At 41.1% G+C, this 15,848-nt stretch overlaps 1 protein-coding gene across 6 annotated transcripts in view; it reads right to left on the bottom strand.

Moving 5' to 3' along the window:
• The window catches only part of sing (MARVEL domain-containing protein sing), a 98,926-nt gene that overhangs the window by 37,264 nt on the left and 45,814 nt on the right, over positions 1-15,848 (bottom strand). For 2 of the 6 annotated variants that reach the window (XM_053775233.2, XM_053775239.2), the window contains exons 2-3: positions 4,703-4,948; positions 4,338-4,520 (exon numbers count right to left, since the gene is read on the bottom strand). In XM_053775233.2, the coding sequence (XP_053631208.1) occupies positions 4,338-4,520; positions 4,703-4,885 (366 nt within the window). In that variant the 5' untranslated portion in view covers positions 4,886-4,948. Of the gene's footprint in view, positions 1-4,337; positions 4,521-4,702; positions 4,949-9,357; positions 9,368-9,409; positions 9,586-15,393; positions 15,419-15,848 lie in introns of those variants that run through there. The other 4 variants (XM_070104736.1, XM_053775223.2, XM_053775247.2 and 1 more) reach the window with 4 other exon arrangements.

The following is a 15,848-nucleotide window of genomic DNA, read 5'->3' as shown; positions in this document are numbered from 1 at the left end:
AAACAGAATCAAGGTACGTTATTTCTTAAACTCGGTTTGTCTATATTAACACTGTTTATATGCAAGCAACCCGCACATAGGAGAAAAAACTTACGACGAAGTTAATGTCCTAATTGCACCATTAACTAGTCATACCGTTGTGCAAGACAGGTATACAATACCGACAAGATAAAAGTTAAGACACTTGTGCAACATCTGGTTATCTTTATTGTAGACGTTTCGCCATCCAGTGGCTTTATCAATACAGATTCTTGGACATAATTAGAAAACAGAAGAACTATATACAAAAGATGAGGTAATCAGTCCCTCAGCCTTGGAGTTAGTGTTTACAGCAACGTGGTTGTAGAGATTCTGTTTTCTAATTATGTCCAAGAATCTGTATTGATAAAGCCACTGGATGGCGAAACGTCTGCAATAAAGATAACCAGGTGTTGTACAAGTGTCTTAACTTTCAACTAGTCATACCGTCGGACTGAAACGTCATCGTAAGTTTCTTTCTATGTGCGGGTTATTTGTGTATTGTTCCAGTCACGTTATTGTGCCTTTTTTGTACCACTCATTGTCACTTTATGCTAGTCTTGAAAAGTAATTTGGCACAATAAAATACATAAATTACTGGAAACAGTTGATGTCCCTTGACTTGTACTCCTTGGAACGCAGGCGAGAAAGGTACATGATAATATATACTTGGAAAATCTTAGAGAGACAAGTCCCAAAATTTACACATGGAAATTACTCTCTACGAAAGCAAAAGACTCCGCAGGCGGTGCAACATACCCCAACGAAAAGCAGGGGCCCCATGAGTACGTTAAGAGTCAACACAATAAATATCACGGGTCCAAGACTAACTACCTCCCGGCATACATAAAGGGATGGAGTTGGACAGGCACCTAAAGTCAGTTCCCGATTAACCGGGCTGTGGTTCGTACGTTGGTTTGCGTGCGGCCAGCAGTAACGCCTGGTTGATCAGGCCCTGATCCACTGGACCGGGCCGCGGGGGCGATGACCCCCGGAATACCCTCTAGGTATCCCCGTCTCATGATTAATCATTTACTTTCATGCTATTATAGTATTTTACGAGATTCACTCCTGTTACCAATACTAGGCTAGGTAACCAGTCCTCCAAATAAGAATTTAGTTTTCCAGCGTTTTACAGTGATCCCAGTGAGTGATGACCCAAATACGTTTAGCATTTCCATGATACTGTATTACAGTACGTCAGTTTCAGCACGATTTGATCCAAGAACTACACTGGTCAACAACCAAAATGCTTCCGAGACCAGAGTAGCAATTCCCAACTAATTTTAGGTCACTGATAATGAATATCATAGTTAAAATTGTTTGTTAGCTTCACTTTTCAATATACAATTACTGCTGCTTTCTGTGTGAATGGGACAGCCGTGCAAGAGGTTCCCACTACATCAGGAGAGATTGGCCACCTCGTCAATCATTGGAACCTGGGAGGAAAAATGTTCAACATCCACCTCTCAATGAATCGAACAAAATTTTGCTACCACCACTACACATAAAACTGGGGCTCATGAAAAACTTTGTAAAAGTTATGGGCAAATTCGGTCAGGATTCAAGTATTTAACATCAAAATTCCCCTCAATGAGCTACACTAAGATAAGAGAGGAAGTCTTCAATGGTCCTCAGATTCGAGAGCTTCTTAAAGATGGCGACTTTGAATCAGACCTTCATGGGGAGGAGAAAGCTGCTCGGGAAGCATTCAAGTTAGTGGTGAAGGGATTTCTCGGAAACAGAAGGGAAGGCAACTATGAAGAATTGATGGAAAACCTCATCAAGGCTTACAAGAACATGGGATGTAACGTGTCACTTAAAATCCACTTTTTGGACTCACATTTAGACTTTTTTTCCAGCGAACTGTGAGGCAGTGCCGAACATGGTGAAAGGTTTCGCCAAGATATTTCAGCCATGAAAAAATGGTACCAGGGCAAATGGAGCACAAGAATGCTTGCAGACTATTGCTGGACATCGACAAGAAATGATTCTTCAGGCCACTATAAGCGTCAAGCAAAAAGGCAGAGAATAGGTACGGATTAGAGTTTAAAACATACTGACACACATATTCTATGTTATAATAAAATAATTCAATATTACCAGTCTCGTATCTTCAAACCTATAGCCAATAGGGATTTTTCAAGGTGATATTTGGATTCAGGACATGAAAATACATAAGAATTAACTACTCTCATTTACGAAGCATACAACTTTTCAAAAACTGTTGACCAGTGTGCTATTGAAGGGGGTCCGGGTGTTCGTAATCAAAGACATTAGAGCTGTTTTTCCCTTTTTTTTTAAGTCAGATCTGATTATTTCCCGTTATCCAGGTACAGTATTAGCCTTATGGGTTTAGTGCTTCCCCACGGCTACGGTAAAAGTGAATCATTGCTAAAATTAAATATTAATCTAACATAGCGTAACTTAACCTTAGTTATCCCCTGAATAAGAATACCTCTAGTCGTCGGATTTTTGTCTGTGTAAGATTTTGGTGTGATAGCTTGAGAACTTATTTAATCTGATTCAGCTCTGAGCTGCGTGGATACCAATTTTACAATTTTAAATAAAGTACTAGTGTCCATGGGATAACTTGAGAAAGCCTCTTCCGATTAGTTGACTTCAAATTTTCCTTGCTGGTGTATCTTAACTAGAATATAGTTCGGATGGATGTATCAAAAATGGTTATAATCTTTTTAAAGGGTGGAGGGGTAAGCCAGCGGAAGGCCTCGGTCAGATGACCAAAAGCTCCAACGGTGGAGTCATAATATGACTAAACCCGCGTCAGGTAACACTTATCCTGTTTCCTGACAAATCTTACCCATCCTAACCGAAGGTTTCAGGGTGAATTTCATTTTAAAAATCAAGGACTATAATGTTTTCAAAGCAATAACGTGATGTATATAATCCAAGGAAAGATTCAGCATACTTGTGTTGATGCAAGTTTGCCAATTTCACGACATGACTAGACGTGTTTTGATTGCTGTGTATTCCGAGAGTTTTCTCAGTATCATTAAATCCCAAACCCTGGTACCTGCACCCATGCAAAGGGTCTAACAGCTAACTCAAAAACCTCAAGAGGCAGAGGAGTTGCAGTTCACCTCCCTCAAGGTCACACAGTGACTGAAACACACATTGGCAGGTTTAGAAGTCTAGAATCTAGTATGTAAATATTTATTAGGAATCATATGGGGACCCCGTTCAAATGTTGCAGATGGCGGCTCGGGCGTGACTCACGATGGGTTAAGAAATAATTTGGTACTAAGTAATTGTGGTTCAGCCCACTTACCAGTAAATCCGCCAGGTGAAGCACATCTTGCTAGGGTATATCTGTAGTGAATACCAGCCTTCATCTTTTTTTTTCCTATTTCAAGGTTCTGTGATGATTTGAGAGCAGTTCTCATGATTAACTTCACACTTTCAGTGTCAGGTTATCTCAGAAGAGGAAAGTTCGGGTTTAAGAACCAGTTAACCCATTTTTCATAACCTCAAACTTTCAGTGACGGACAACTTCGAGAAAAGTTCGAGTTATTATTAAATTGTTTAGGTGCCACTTTGCCAATTTTATTTTAAAAACTGTGCAGTAATGTTTTCAGCGTGATAACTAGAATTTTTTTTTTCTGAACAGCTTCAAGCCTAAAATGTGGCTACATCTTCTCAAAATCAAGAGGCATTTATTATGTCAATATTATGATAATACGTATATGGAATTTTGGTATCTTTTCAGTAAGTGGAGGTTTAGCCCTTAACTATGAATGTGATGATGATGATGATGATGATGATGATGATGATGATGATGATGATGATGATGATGATGATGATGATGATGATGATGATGATGATGATGATGATGATGATGATGATGATGATGATGATGATGATGATGATGATGATTGATGATGATAAACTTCTTCAAATTCCCAGCTTGCACTGTTTGGACCGCTATGATGTGTCCTATATATCTTTGTTTACAATAATGATGAAAAGTGTCAAGCTAGAACGAGAGCTTATATGGTCCGTTCAGAAGGTCCGGCGCCCTATAACCTTTCCAAGGTTACTAGAAAAAGTTGCTCTTAAACAAGGTTCATGAATTACATAAGTTTGTGTAGAGCAGAAGATTGGAGGGCTAAGTCAACATACGCATTTGCTTCAAGGATATTAAACAGTATCACTAGCTGGGGTTGACTCAGCAGATACCAAACTGTTCGACGGATCATCATCGTACTAAAATCCGTGTCAGGGGACACCGTCCTTTTTCTGACGAACAAAACACAATTATTAAGAAAAGTTACATATTTTACATTTGAAATTGAACTAACCAGAACGGAGGAGCGGATGAGATTGAAAGAATTTGCTGAGATGAGGTAGCAGAAGGTGAGGAGGCTGACCACGAAGACGCAAGCAGAAATGGTGACCACGAAGAACGTGAAGGAGTCTCCTATAATAGAACTGTAGGGAAACCCATATTCCAGCACCAGTGTCAGGCAGATTGCAGACAGGATCTGTGACATCGGTTATAATTAGTATGATTTGCAAGTGATACTAAATAAATGTCCGAGTCAAAGTTGCATTAAAGTGTAATCCTAAGTTGATAAAAATGCTTAAACTCCAAATTCATCATGCCAAATATTCTTCGCATTTTGTCTTCGATTTTGAATTAAGTTGAACAAGTTTAGATTCCTACCAGTTGAAGTATCTTGAGCAAGCCGAACCTTGTCTTGAGGAAACCATAGTGAAAACAAGGACAACACACGCAACAACCGCAGTTGATGCCAGCTTCGTTGCCACCTCTGGAGAAGGATGAGGGTTGAATGACTGTAGGTCTGGCAGCCCCAGTACTCCAGCCCACAGCAGGCCCTTGCCGCATTATATAGCTATTTCTGGTATATATATTTGAGGTCGAACGATGAAAAAACAAGACGGAGAATACCTGAAAAAAAAAAAAAATTATTTCAAGGGACACACTGTACAGATTTGACAATACAGATTTGACGTAAGTGTAGCACTTACGACATTTAATTAAAAGACATTTCGCCCAATCGAGGCTTTTCGATCCGGTACAGAAAACACAGGTAGGGTCAAGTTCAGTGATGTCAAGTGCTTGAGCATGCATTACCTGCTAGTGTAGTGACTGGCGGGGTAGAATCAGCTTGGTGAGTACGTACTTCTGAGACTCTAAAACTATCTGAGCTTTGGGCTACTGTGTAGGAAACCATGACCAAGGCTGTGTCACAGCGATGCTTCTGCGAACTATCTTACTTTACCAAGTACCTTTGTGAATTCCTGTGTATTATGCAATTATTATTCAAATCATATACTGAATCCGTATTTTTGTTCACAATGGCGCCTTCTCCTTCAAGTTAAAAAAAAGTTTTCCTCTTACAGGCAAAGACGAAGTAGAAACTTCTCAAAGGCTGCAGACTTCCTCGAGAACATGACTTAAGAAATCGTAATGACACGATTGCAAATAAACCATACCCCCGGCCGGGATTGAACCCGCGGTCATAGAGTCTCAAAACTCCAGCCCGTCGCGCTAGCCACTAGACCAGCTAGCCACAATAAGATTCATCCAACTAGGTATATTTCTCTGTGGTCACAGAGGTGCCTGTGCTAACTTTCCTATGGTGTAGAAATATACCTAGTTGGATGAATCTTATTGTGGCTAGCTGGTCTAGTGGCTAGCGCGACGGGCTGGAGTTTTGAGACTCTATGACCGCGGGTTCAATCCCGGCCGGGGGTATGGTTTATTTGCAATCGTGTCATTACGATTTCTTAAGTCATGTTGACGGCAGTGAAGGGACTTGAGCTAGAGTTCGTCACGGCCACGCTAGCTGGAGATTCGTCTGTAAAAACTTGCATTTGTGGTCACAGAGGTGCCTGTGCTAACTTTCCTATGGTGTAGAAATATACCTAGTTGGATGAATCTTATTGTGGCTAGCTGGTCTAGTGGCTAGCGCGACGGGCTGGAGTTTTGAGACTCTATGACCGCGGGTTCAATCCCGGCCGGGGGTATGGTTTCCTCGAGAACTAAAAGATACACTGGCTAGAGGAATGTAAAACACCGAATTGAATCCGAATATATACAGAGTTCAGAAGAGACGCAGAGAACAAAACAACATTAACTAAATTAAAACAAATCTGAAATGCCCGATATCAGATGAGGCATAAACCTCATCTTATAACGGGTCCTTGCTTAAAAGAGATAGAACTTACACTGACGATAACAATGAAATGTGCTAATTTCTGAAATCAAAACATGACCCTGTGTTGAGTGAGCTGTCAGTCTGACTAAAGACTGACTGTCTAAATACAGTTGTCAAGAATGAGACTGCTAACATTACCCTAATTTCGGAAAAAAAACCATAACCTTACCCGACTTAGAAGGTACTGCTAGTATGCCCAAACACTGCACCATGCCCAGATATGTGGAACTCCATATTCGTCATGAATTGTTGAAAACTCCTATTAATGGTGTGTGAATGCAAGATTTATTAGTCGTTTATAAACCAGGGATACAGCACAATTCATAAAGGTGGCAGTAAAGCAATTGCAAAGAACTAAAGTCCTAAAACAGTGATGGGACGTCCCACGTATCAAAATATTTGAAAGAGTTTTAAGAAACAAGATCGCTAAACACATGGATTCATAAAAATTGTATATCTCTGGGCCGTTCCTGCCTCTCTTAAATGCTGGACCATTGCTACATGGTCTCGGACACTACAGCTGTACACTACAATGTGTACACCACAGATATAGCATACACATACTATGCCTTTAACAAATGCGACCAAGGTGTAACAGCGCACAAAATGCATGAAAAAGGAATAATTGGAAAAGTAGCCAGGTGGACAGTTAATATTCTTAAAAATATAACGCAAAGAGAAAAGTGACCAAAGTAAAATTAAAACATTGCGCCTCAAGGCACAGTACCCGCCCCAATTATCTTTTTTATTTTCACATCTGACAGACATAAAACAAAGCGCCTTTTCATCCATTGCAGATGATTATAGACTTTGCGCACGAGTGTTATCCAGTGAGGATACAGCAAATTTCCAAACTGATATAATCCAGGTTTTCCAGTTAGTCACAGAATATTATGTTCGATGAGAACAAATTTCAGTTACTCCGCTATGAAAAAAAAATGAGAAAATAAAACTGGAAGCACACATTAGAGGAGATGATTAATGTGAAGGATACAGGCAGGCGAAACTGCAGATTTGGAGAATATACAGAGAACCTTCACTGCTCGTTATTATAAATTAATTTAAGCGTCTAAATTATTAAAACACTTGATGGCCTTCAAATTATACTCCATGGAACGTAGGCGAGAAAGATGCAACATAATTTGCACGAAAGCAATGAAAAACAGAGATTCAGTGAGTACACTAAAAGGACCAAGACTTTTCAGTATCCTTCCTTCTTACTTAAGGTGAATTGTCAACAGACTATTAGATGTCTTCAAGAGAGAACTTGACCAGTTCTTCAAGTAGTTCTTGATCAATCAGGCTGTGGCGCATACATTAGATTAAGCTGTCATCTACGTTGAGAACTGGCCTAGGCCTGGGCCATGGCACTGGTAACCCTAGGTATAGCCTTCACGTAACCTTCAGATAATGGCATAGCACACACATCTACACAAGTCTCGACGGTCATAGTTATTCTCTTCATTAAATCTGTGATAGTTGACAATGATAGTGGCCACACTCAGTGACTTCCGAGCGCACTGGTAACATTTTCGGCTACCTTGCCAAGTGGAAGAAGGATGTCTTCATGCGACCGTGTTGATGATGTCACGTGCTCGTTTCAGATTGTCAGAAGCAGAGTGTGCGGTCACTGCAGTCATGTGAATATTTGGATAATGTGATCACATTCCTCTTCGAGAAACTGTGGGTTGCATATCGTATGCAGCCCACAGTTTCTCGAAGAGTATTATGGTTGAATAAAAATGTAGCAGGTTTTCTTTGTTAGGAAACATTTTCCGAGTCTGTCTCCACCTGTCTTTAGTAGGACATCTAATAACGGGAGTTTATTACTCTTTGTTTCCTCAAGATTAAATTTGATGGTTGATCTCGGCAGCAAGCTCAGACGATATCTCTGCGAACTCTAAAGATACCCTCCACTAGGCAAACTTCCTTTCCTCGACGACCTCTCTTGCAGGTTTCCCGACAGCGACAACCTTCTCTTCAAAGTGTATAGAAAAACCTACCAAGGACTATCTTATGCACTTCTGTTCACACCAAGACACCCGCACTAGAAGTAGACTTATTGGTTTATTCTTAAGAGCTATTCGCATCTCCAGCCCTTGTTTCCTTGAGGAGGTGTGTCTACGTAACACAAGCCTGCACACATCTTCAATTTCCATCTTTCTTCATCTGGAATTGTAAACTCAAGGCACAAGCTGTCCTCAACAAATCCCTACTGAAGATTCCTCTAATTAGTTCATAGTGCTCCCGTGTGGTGAGGTTGCCAGGAATATCCGCCCGGTACTTGCTAGAAGTAATATCAATGATTCCACCGTGAATACATATTGTCTCAAAGATCTCAGTGCGAAGCCAAGTCTCACATCTCTAACTTCCACAGTAGGCGTCTGCACCATTCTCTGTGGATATTATCCCAAGTAGGCAAGTCTGCCATTGCTTACGAATGCTTAACGACCTTATCGATCGTTAAGCCTGGTTTGCTGGATGGGAGGCAGCCTATATAGGAGTGTGACTTACGCCGAATAAATTGTAATATACTCTTTGCATGCCACACTGAACAAGTGTTTCCTGACGAGGGTCTTAGTCAAATGATGATGCACCTTGGAGGCTTTGGTCATCTGACCGAGGCCTTCCGCTGGCTTACCGGTCCACTCCTTCAAAAATTATGGTTATAGCAGAAGGTCTCAGTCAGATGACCAAAAGCTCCAGTGGTGGGTCATTATATGACTATGAACCGCGTCAGGAAACACTTGTCCTGTTTCCCGACGATTCTTACCTAACCTAACCTAAATGACCAAATTTCAAGGAGGGCATCTATGATAGCTGGCTTTTCAATGATGGTGATTTGATAACAAAGGGCTCTCGATACGATGATTTGAAACTATCCTTATTTTCCTCAGATTAAGCATTATAAAAAGGGGATTTAGTGCTTCTTTATAAATATGATATCGCAGCGCTGTATAGCCCTTGTGGCTTAGCGCTTCTTTTTTGATAATAATAATAATAATATAAATATGATAACCGAGTTGAGTTGGGTAAGTTGGGAGTGGTGATGACTGACCTGGAGTAGGAGTGGTGGTGACTGACCTAAAGTGGGAGTGGTGATGACTGACCTGAAGTGGTGGTGGTGATGACTGACCTGGAGTGGGAGTGGTTATGAATGACCTGGAGTGGGAGAGATGATGACTAACCTGGAGTGGGAGTGGTGATAACTGACCTGGAGTGGGAGTGATCAGCGGTGTCTCTGAGAGGTACTGTACTACTGCCAGTAACAGCAGAGGTGCTGCCTCCTGCTGTCACACCTACCAGCTATTTTGAGATGCATCACACCCACTACAGTTGCCACCACCACAGTTGCCACCCTCCGAACTCCTCTCACCCTCCCTCACATCTTCCGCCCTCCCTCCACACTAGTTCCGCTCTCCATTCATTCTCTCCGCATTTTCATGCTTATACAAGAAACAAAAACAATCTTTCATGTCCTTACAAAGAATTACTGAACCTGTCAATTTTCCAAAGGAAAGAAATAGTCAGCAAAAGAACTGATTATATCTATAAAATTCAATTAAACTTTAGTCTGTAAATTTGTTGATGGTTGCATGATATCATTGTCCCCTCGGCCGGTCCCGGACCACGCCGCTAGCCCGGTCCCAGACCTAGTTTTCTTAACTGAAACGAATATGATACAGGAATAAGAGTTGTTAAGAAACACTCAGAAAAATAAATGTATTTCTGTATTTTTTTCCACACAAAGAACAAAACCTCACCTCTGAGTAATTTCTATAAAAAGACCAACGTGAGTGGATGTGTTTGTGCTTCCTCGACACGTCTCTACTAGTACAAGTGACACCAGCTTTGATCAACCCTCGACTTTATTTCCGTCCACCATTGACTGATAAATTTAGTATATTCAAGTGGAACCGATAAATTCATAAAGGTCATGCAGCGATTGGGGAGAAGATATGAGAGGAAGGTTACCAGGACTTATCCAAAAACGAGGAAACTAGCTTCCAATTCATTGATTCTCACCATATATATATATATATATATATATATATATATATATATATATATATATATATATATATATATATATATATATATATATATATATATATATATATATATATATATATATATATATATATATATATATATATATATATAGGGAGGTACCACCTCTAGAACTGTCCTAGGGACCCTCATCCTCAGAGAAAAGAATAAACTTGCTTCAGGGAAAACTCAAGGTTCTCCCTGAAGCTGTTTGAGAATTTTCTCCTACCACCCCCTATATTTAATATATATTTTATTTAAAGACAAAATACATTGACAAAACATTCGCAAAATTTTTATGAGAGAGCCACAAAATTTGATTAACACAAGCCTATCCGATGTTATCCTGACGCCAAATGACTTCGAACAGGCGATAAATGACATGCCCATGCACTCTGCCCCAGGGCCAGACTCATGGAACTCTGTGTTCATCAAGAACTGCAAGAAGCCCCTATCACGAGCCTTTTCCATCCTATGGAGAGGGAGCATGGACACGGGGGTCGTCCCTCAGTTACTAAAAACAACAGACATAGCCCCACTCCACAAAGGGGGCAGTAAAGCAACAGCAAAGAACTACAGACCAATAGCACTAACATCCCATATCATAAAAATCTTTGAAAGGGTCCTAAGAAGCAAGATCACCACCCATCTAGAAACCCATCAGTTACACAACCCAGGGCAACATGGGTTTAGAACAGGTCGCTCCTGTCTGTCTCAACTACTGGATCACTACGACAAGGTCCTAAATGCACTAGAAGACAAAAAGAATGCAGATGTAATATATACAGACTTTGCAAAAGCCTTCGACAAGTGTGACCATGGCGTAATAGCGCACAAAATGCGCGCTAAAGGAATAACAGGAAAAGTTGGTCGATGGATCTATAATTTCCTCACTAACAGAACACAGAGAGTAGTCGTCAACAGAGTAAAGTCCGAGGCAGCTACGGTGAAAAGCTCTGTTCCACAAGGCACAGTACTAGCTCCCATCTTGTTCCTCATCCTCATATCCGACATAGACAAGGATGTCAGCCACAGCACCGTGTCTTCCTTTGCAGATGACACCCGAATCTGCATGACAGTGTCTTCCATTGCAGACACTGCAAGGCTCCAGGCGGACATCAACCAAATCTTTCAGTGGGCTGCAGAAAACAATATGAAGTTCAACGATGAGAAATTTCAATTACTCAGATATGGTAAACATGAGGAAATTAAATCTTCATCAGAGTACAAAACAAATTCTGGCCACAAAATAGAGCGAAACACCAACGTCAAAGACCTGGGAGTGATTATGTCGGAGGATCTCACCTTCAAGGACCATAACATTGTATCAATCGCATCTGCTAGAAAAATGACAGGATGGATAATGAGAACCTTCAAAACTAGGGAGGCCAAGCCCATGATGACACTCTTCAGGTCACTTGTTCTATCTAGGCTGGAATATTGCTGCACTCTAACAGCACCTTTCAAGGCAGGTGAAATTGCCGACCTAGAAAATGTACAGAGAACTTTCACGGCGCGCATAACGGAGATAAAACACCTCAATTACTGGGAGCGCTTGAGGTTTCTAAACCTGTATTCCCTGGAACGCAGGAGGGAGAGATACATGATTATATACACCTGGAAAATCCTAGAGGGACTAGTACCGAACTTGCACACGAAAATCACTCACTACGAAAGCAAAAGACTTGGCAGACGATGCACCATCCCCCCAATGAAAAGCAGGGGTGTCACTAGCACGTTAAGAGACCATACAATAAGTGTCAGGGGACCGAGACTGTTCAACTGCCTCCCAGCACACATAAGGGGGATTACCAACAGACCCCTGGCAGTCTTCAAGCTGGCACTGGACAAGCACCTAAAGTCAGTTCCTGATCAGCCGGGCTGTGGCTCGTACGTTGGTTTGCGTGCAGCCAGCAGCAACAGCCTGGTTGATCAGGCGCTGATCCACCAGGAGGCCTGGTCACAGACCGGGCCGCGGGGGCGTTGACCCCCGAAACTCTCTCCAGGTAAACTCCAGGTAAAGAAACAATTGAAAGTAAAACAACATAGGTAACTCAGAGCTACATCTCGAATACTTCGTCTAGCTCCCCGGCGGTGGGCCGCGTGCCCAGAATGCTGCAGGCATTTCCTCTTTGGATCGCAACACTGAGTCTCTGAAAAAGGAAGCTGGTTGCCCTGTGGTCCTTGGTTTATATATATATATATATATATATATATATATATATATATATATATATATATATATATATATATATATATATATATATATATATAGTATTGTAACTACGAACGAGTGACATTTAATCAGTAATAACACTGTGATTAGCCGGAGATCTAACCCGTGTTTAGTCCGCCTAATGGTGAGCGAAAATTCACGACGCTGTAACCCACGGGACCATACAATCCTACAAAGACCATGCAGTGTTGTTATTGATATATATATCTCAACGTGTCAGCCGTTTCCCAACAAGGCAGTGTGACCCCTCCACCCCCCCAAAAAAAAAAGAAAAAACTTTCATTAGTAATCAACACTTTCACCATCATTCATACATAACACTGTCTTTGTAGGGCGTTCAGATAGGATAGTTTAGACGTCCCTCCAAACTGCCAATATCCCAAAAACTCCTCCTTTAAAGTGCAGGCATTGTACTTTCCACCTCCAGGACTCAAGTCCGGCTAACCGGTTTCCCTGAACCCCTTCACAAAATATTACCCTGCTCACACTCCAGCTGCTCGTCAGGTCCCAAAGACCATTTGTCTGTATTCAATCCTATCTAACACGCTCACACACGCTTGCTGGAAGTCCAAGCCCCTCGCACACAAAACCTCCTTTACTTCCTCCAACCATTCCTAGGGACGACCCCTACCGCGCCTTTCTTCCACAACAGATTTATATGCTCTCCACTTTGTTCCTCCTCTCTAAATGACCAAACCACCTCAACAACCACTCTTCAGCCCTCTGACTAATACTTTTAGTAGCTCGACACCTTCTCCTAATTTCCACACTACGAATTCTCTGCATATTTACATCAATTGCCTTTAGACACGGCATCTCCGCTACCTCCAGCCTCCTCCTCGCTGCAGCATTTACAACCCATGCTTCATACCCATTCAAGAGTGTTGGAACCACTATACTTTTGAACATTCCTTTCTTTGCCTTTATGGAAAAAATTTTTTGTCTTCACAGATACCACAAACACCACTCACCTTTTTCCCTTCATCAGTTCTGCTGCAGTGATCCTACTTTCTTATGTTCTTATGTTATGTTCTTTATAAACCCATCTGCTGACAAGTCAATTCTCAAATATCTGAACACATTCACTTCTTCCATTCTCCCTCCCTCCAATGTGATATCCAATTTTTTCCTTACCTAGATAGTTTGATACCCTCATCACCTTACTCTTAGCTATGTTCAGTTTAAATTTTCCACCTTTACACATATTCCCAAACTCGTTTACTAATCTCTGCAACGTTTCTTTAGAATTTCCCAAAAGCACAGTATCATCAGCAAAAAGTAACTGTGTCAACTGCCATTTTGCATTTGATTCCCAATAATTTAGTCTCACCCCTCTCCCCAGCACCCTAGCACCGTGGTGACATTACACATCCCTGTCTAAGACCTACTTTTACCGGGAAGTAATCTTCCTCTTTCCTACACACCCTAATCTGAGCCTCACTATCCTCATAAATACTCTTTACAGCATTCATAAATTTACTACCTATTCCATACACTTGCAACATCTGCCACATTGCTTCCCTATCCACTCTGTCTTATGCCTTTCCTAAATCCATAAATGCAATTAAAAGTTTCTTACATTCATCTAAATATTGCTCACTTATGTACATGTACTTCAATGTAAGCACTTTATCTACACATCCAATACACATTCTAAAGACTCCTTGTTCATCCGCAATCCTGTTGTCTGTCTTACATCTAATTCTTTCAGTGATAACCCTATATAAAGAACTTTACATGCTCTCTGCCAGCCCCTAGGTAACGTCCCCTCTTTCATATATTTATTGAATACAAATACCAACCACTTCAAAACTTTATCCCGACTTGCTTTCAAAGTTTCTGTCATGATCCCATCAGTTCCAGCTGCTTTACACCCTTTCATTCTAAGTAATGCCTCACACACCTCCCCCACACTCGCATGCTGCTCTTCTTCACTCCTAGAAGATGTTATACCTCACTGGCTAGTGCATGAAATTGCATCCCTGTTTTCATCAACATTTAAAAGTTCCTCAAAGTACTCCCACCCTCTTCCCAATACCTCCATCTCCCAGTCTACTAGCTCCCCTATTCTGTTTTTAACTTACAAATCCGTTCGTTCCCTAGGCTTTCATAACCTGTTCATCTCACTCCAAAATATTTCTTATTCTCAGCAAAATTTGTTGACAGCGCCCCACCCACTTCACTCAACGGGGGTGGAATGTTTATCTAAAGATTTCCACCCCCGTGGCTTGTCTTGCATAGTTAAGATCGCCTGTAAGCGATTGTTTGCATATATATATATATGCTCATCCTCAACATAGTAATAATTTCTTAGGACCTAATAATTTTTTTCTCGCAGCCCAATATTCGGTTCCATGACAGTCAAATGTTACAATTCCTTTCACTCTGGCTAATTAAATTATATCCAACCATATATTTCAAAACTCACGCAATTCACTATTCATGAACTCGGCAAATATTTTTTATATTCACATCTGAAACAGGCGGAAAAAATATTTCGTTCTACTACTCAGTAAAAAAAGTGTCATCTGATTAAAACAGACTTGGCATGTTAATTTTTTTTTTGCTCCTGTGTCCTGTGAATAATAAATTGACACTAATAATATGTTCATTGCGTTTGGTACCAGGACATATATTGATAACTTGGACATACACTAAAATAAGGACATACACTAAAATAAGGACATACACTAAAATAAGGACATACACTAAAATAAGGACATACACTAAATAAGGACATACACTAAAATAAGGACATACACTAAAATAAGGACATACACTAAAATAAGGACATACACTAAAATAAGGACATACACTAAAATAAGGACATACATTGAAAACCAGATATTCAATGAAAATCATGACAAACTGAAAGCCAAGATATACCTGGAGAGGGTTTCGGGGGTCGACGCCCCCGCGGCCCGGTCTGTAACCAGGCCTCGAGATGGATCAGGGCCTGATCAACCAGGCTGTTACGGCTCGCCGCACGCAAACCAACGTACGAACTACAGCCCGGCTGGTCAGGTACTGACTTTAGGTGCCTGTCCAGCGCCTTCTTGAAGATAGCCAGGGGTCTATTGGTAATCCCCCTTATGTATGATGGGAGGCAGTTGAACAGTCCTGGAACCCTGAAACTTATTGTCTTGTCTCTTAGTGTATTCCTGGCGCCCTGCTTTTCATTGGGGGATCTTGCATCTTCTGCTGACTCTTTTGCTATCGTAGGGAGTGATTTTCGTGTGCAAATCTGGGACTAGTTCCTCTAAGTGTACATTATCATGCCTCTTTCTCGCTTGCGTAAACTGAAAACCAGAATATACACTGAAAACCAGTAAATACCATAA

Source organism: Cherax quadricarinatus, chromosome 1, assembly GCF_038502225.1.
Source record: "Cherax quadricarinatus isolate ZL_2023a chromosome 1, ASM3850222v1, whole genome shotgun sequence".
Lineage (NCBI taxonomy): Eukaryota > Metazoa > Arthropoda > Malacostraca > Decapoda > Parastacidae > Cherax > Cherax quadricarinatus.
Note: the sequence above shows the minus strand (reverse complement) of the source record. Positions and strands in the feature narration are given on the sequence as shown.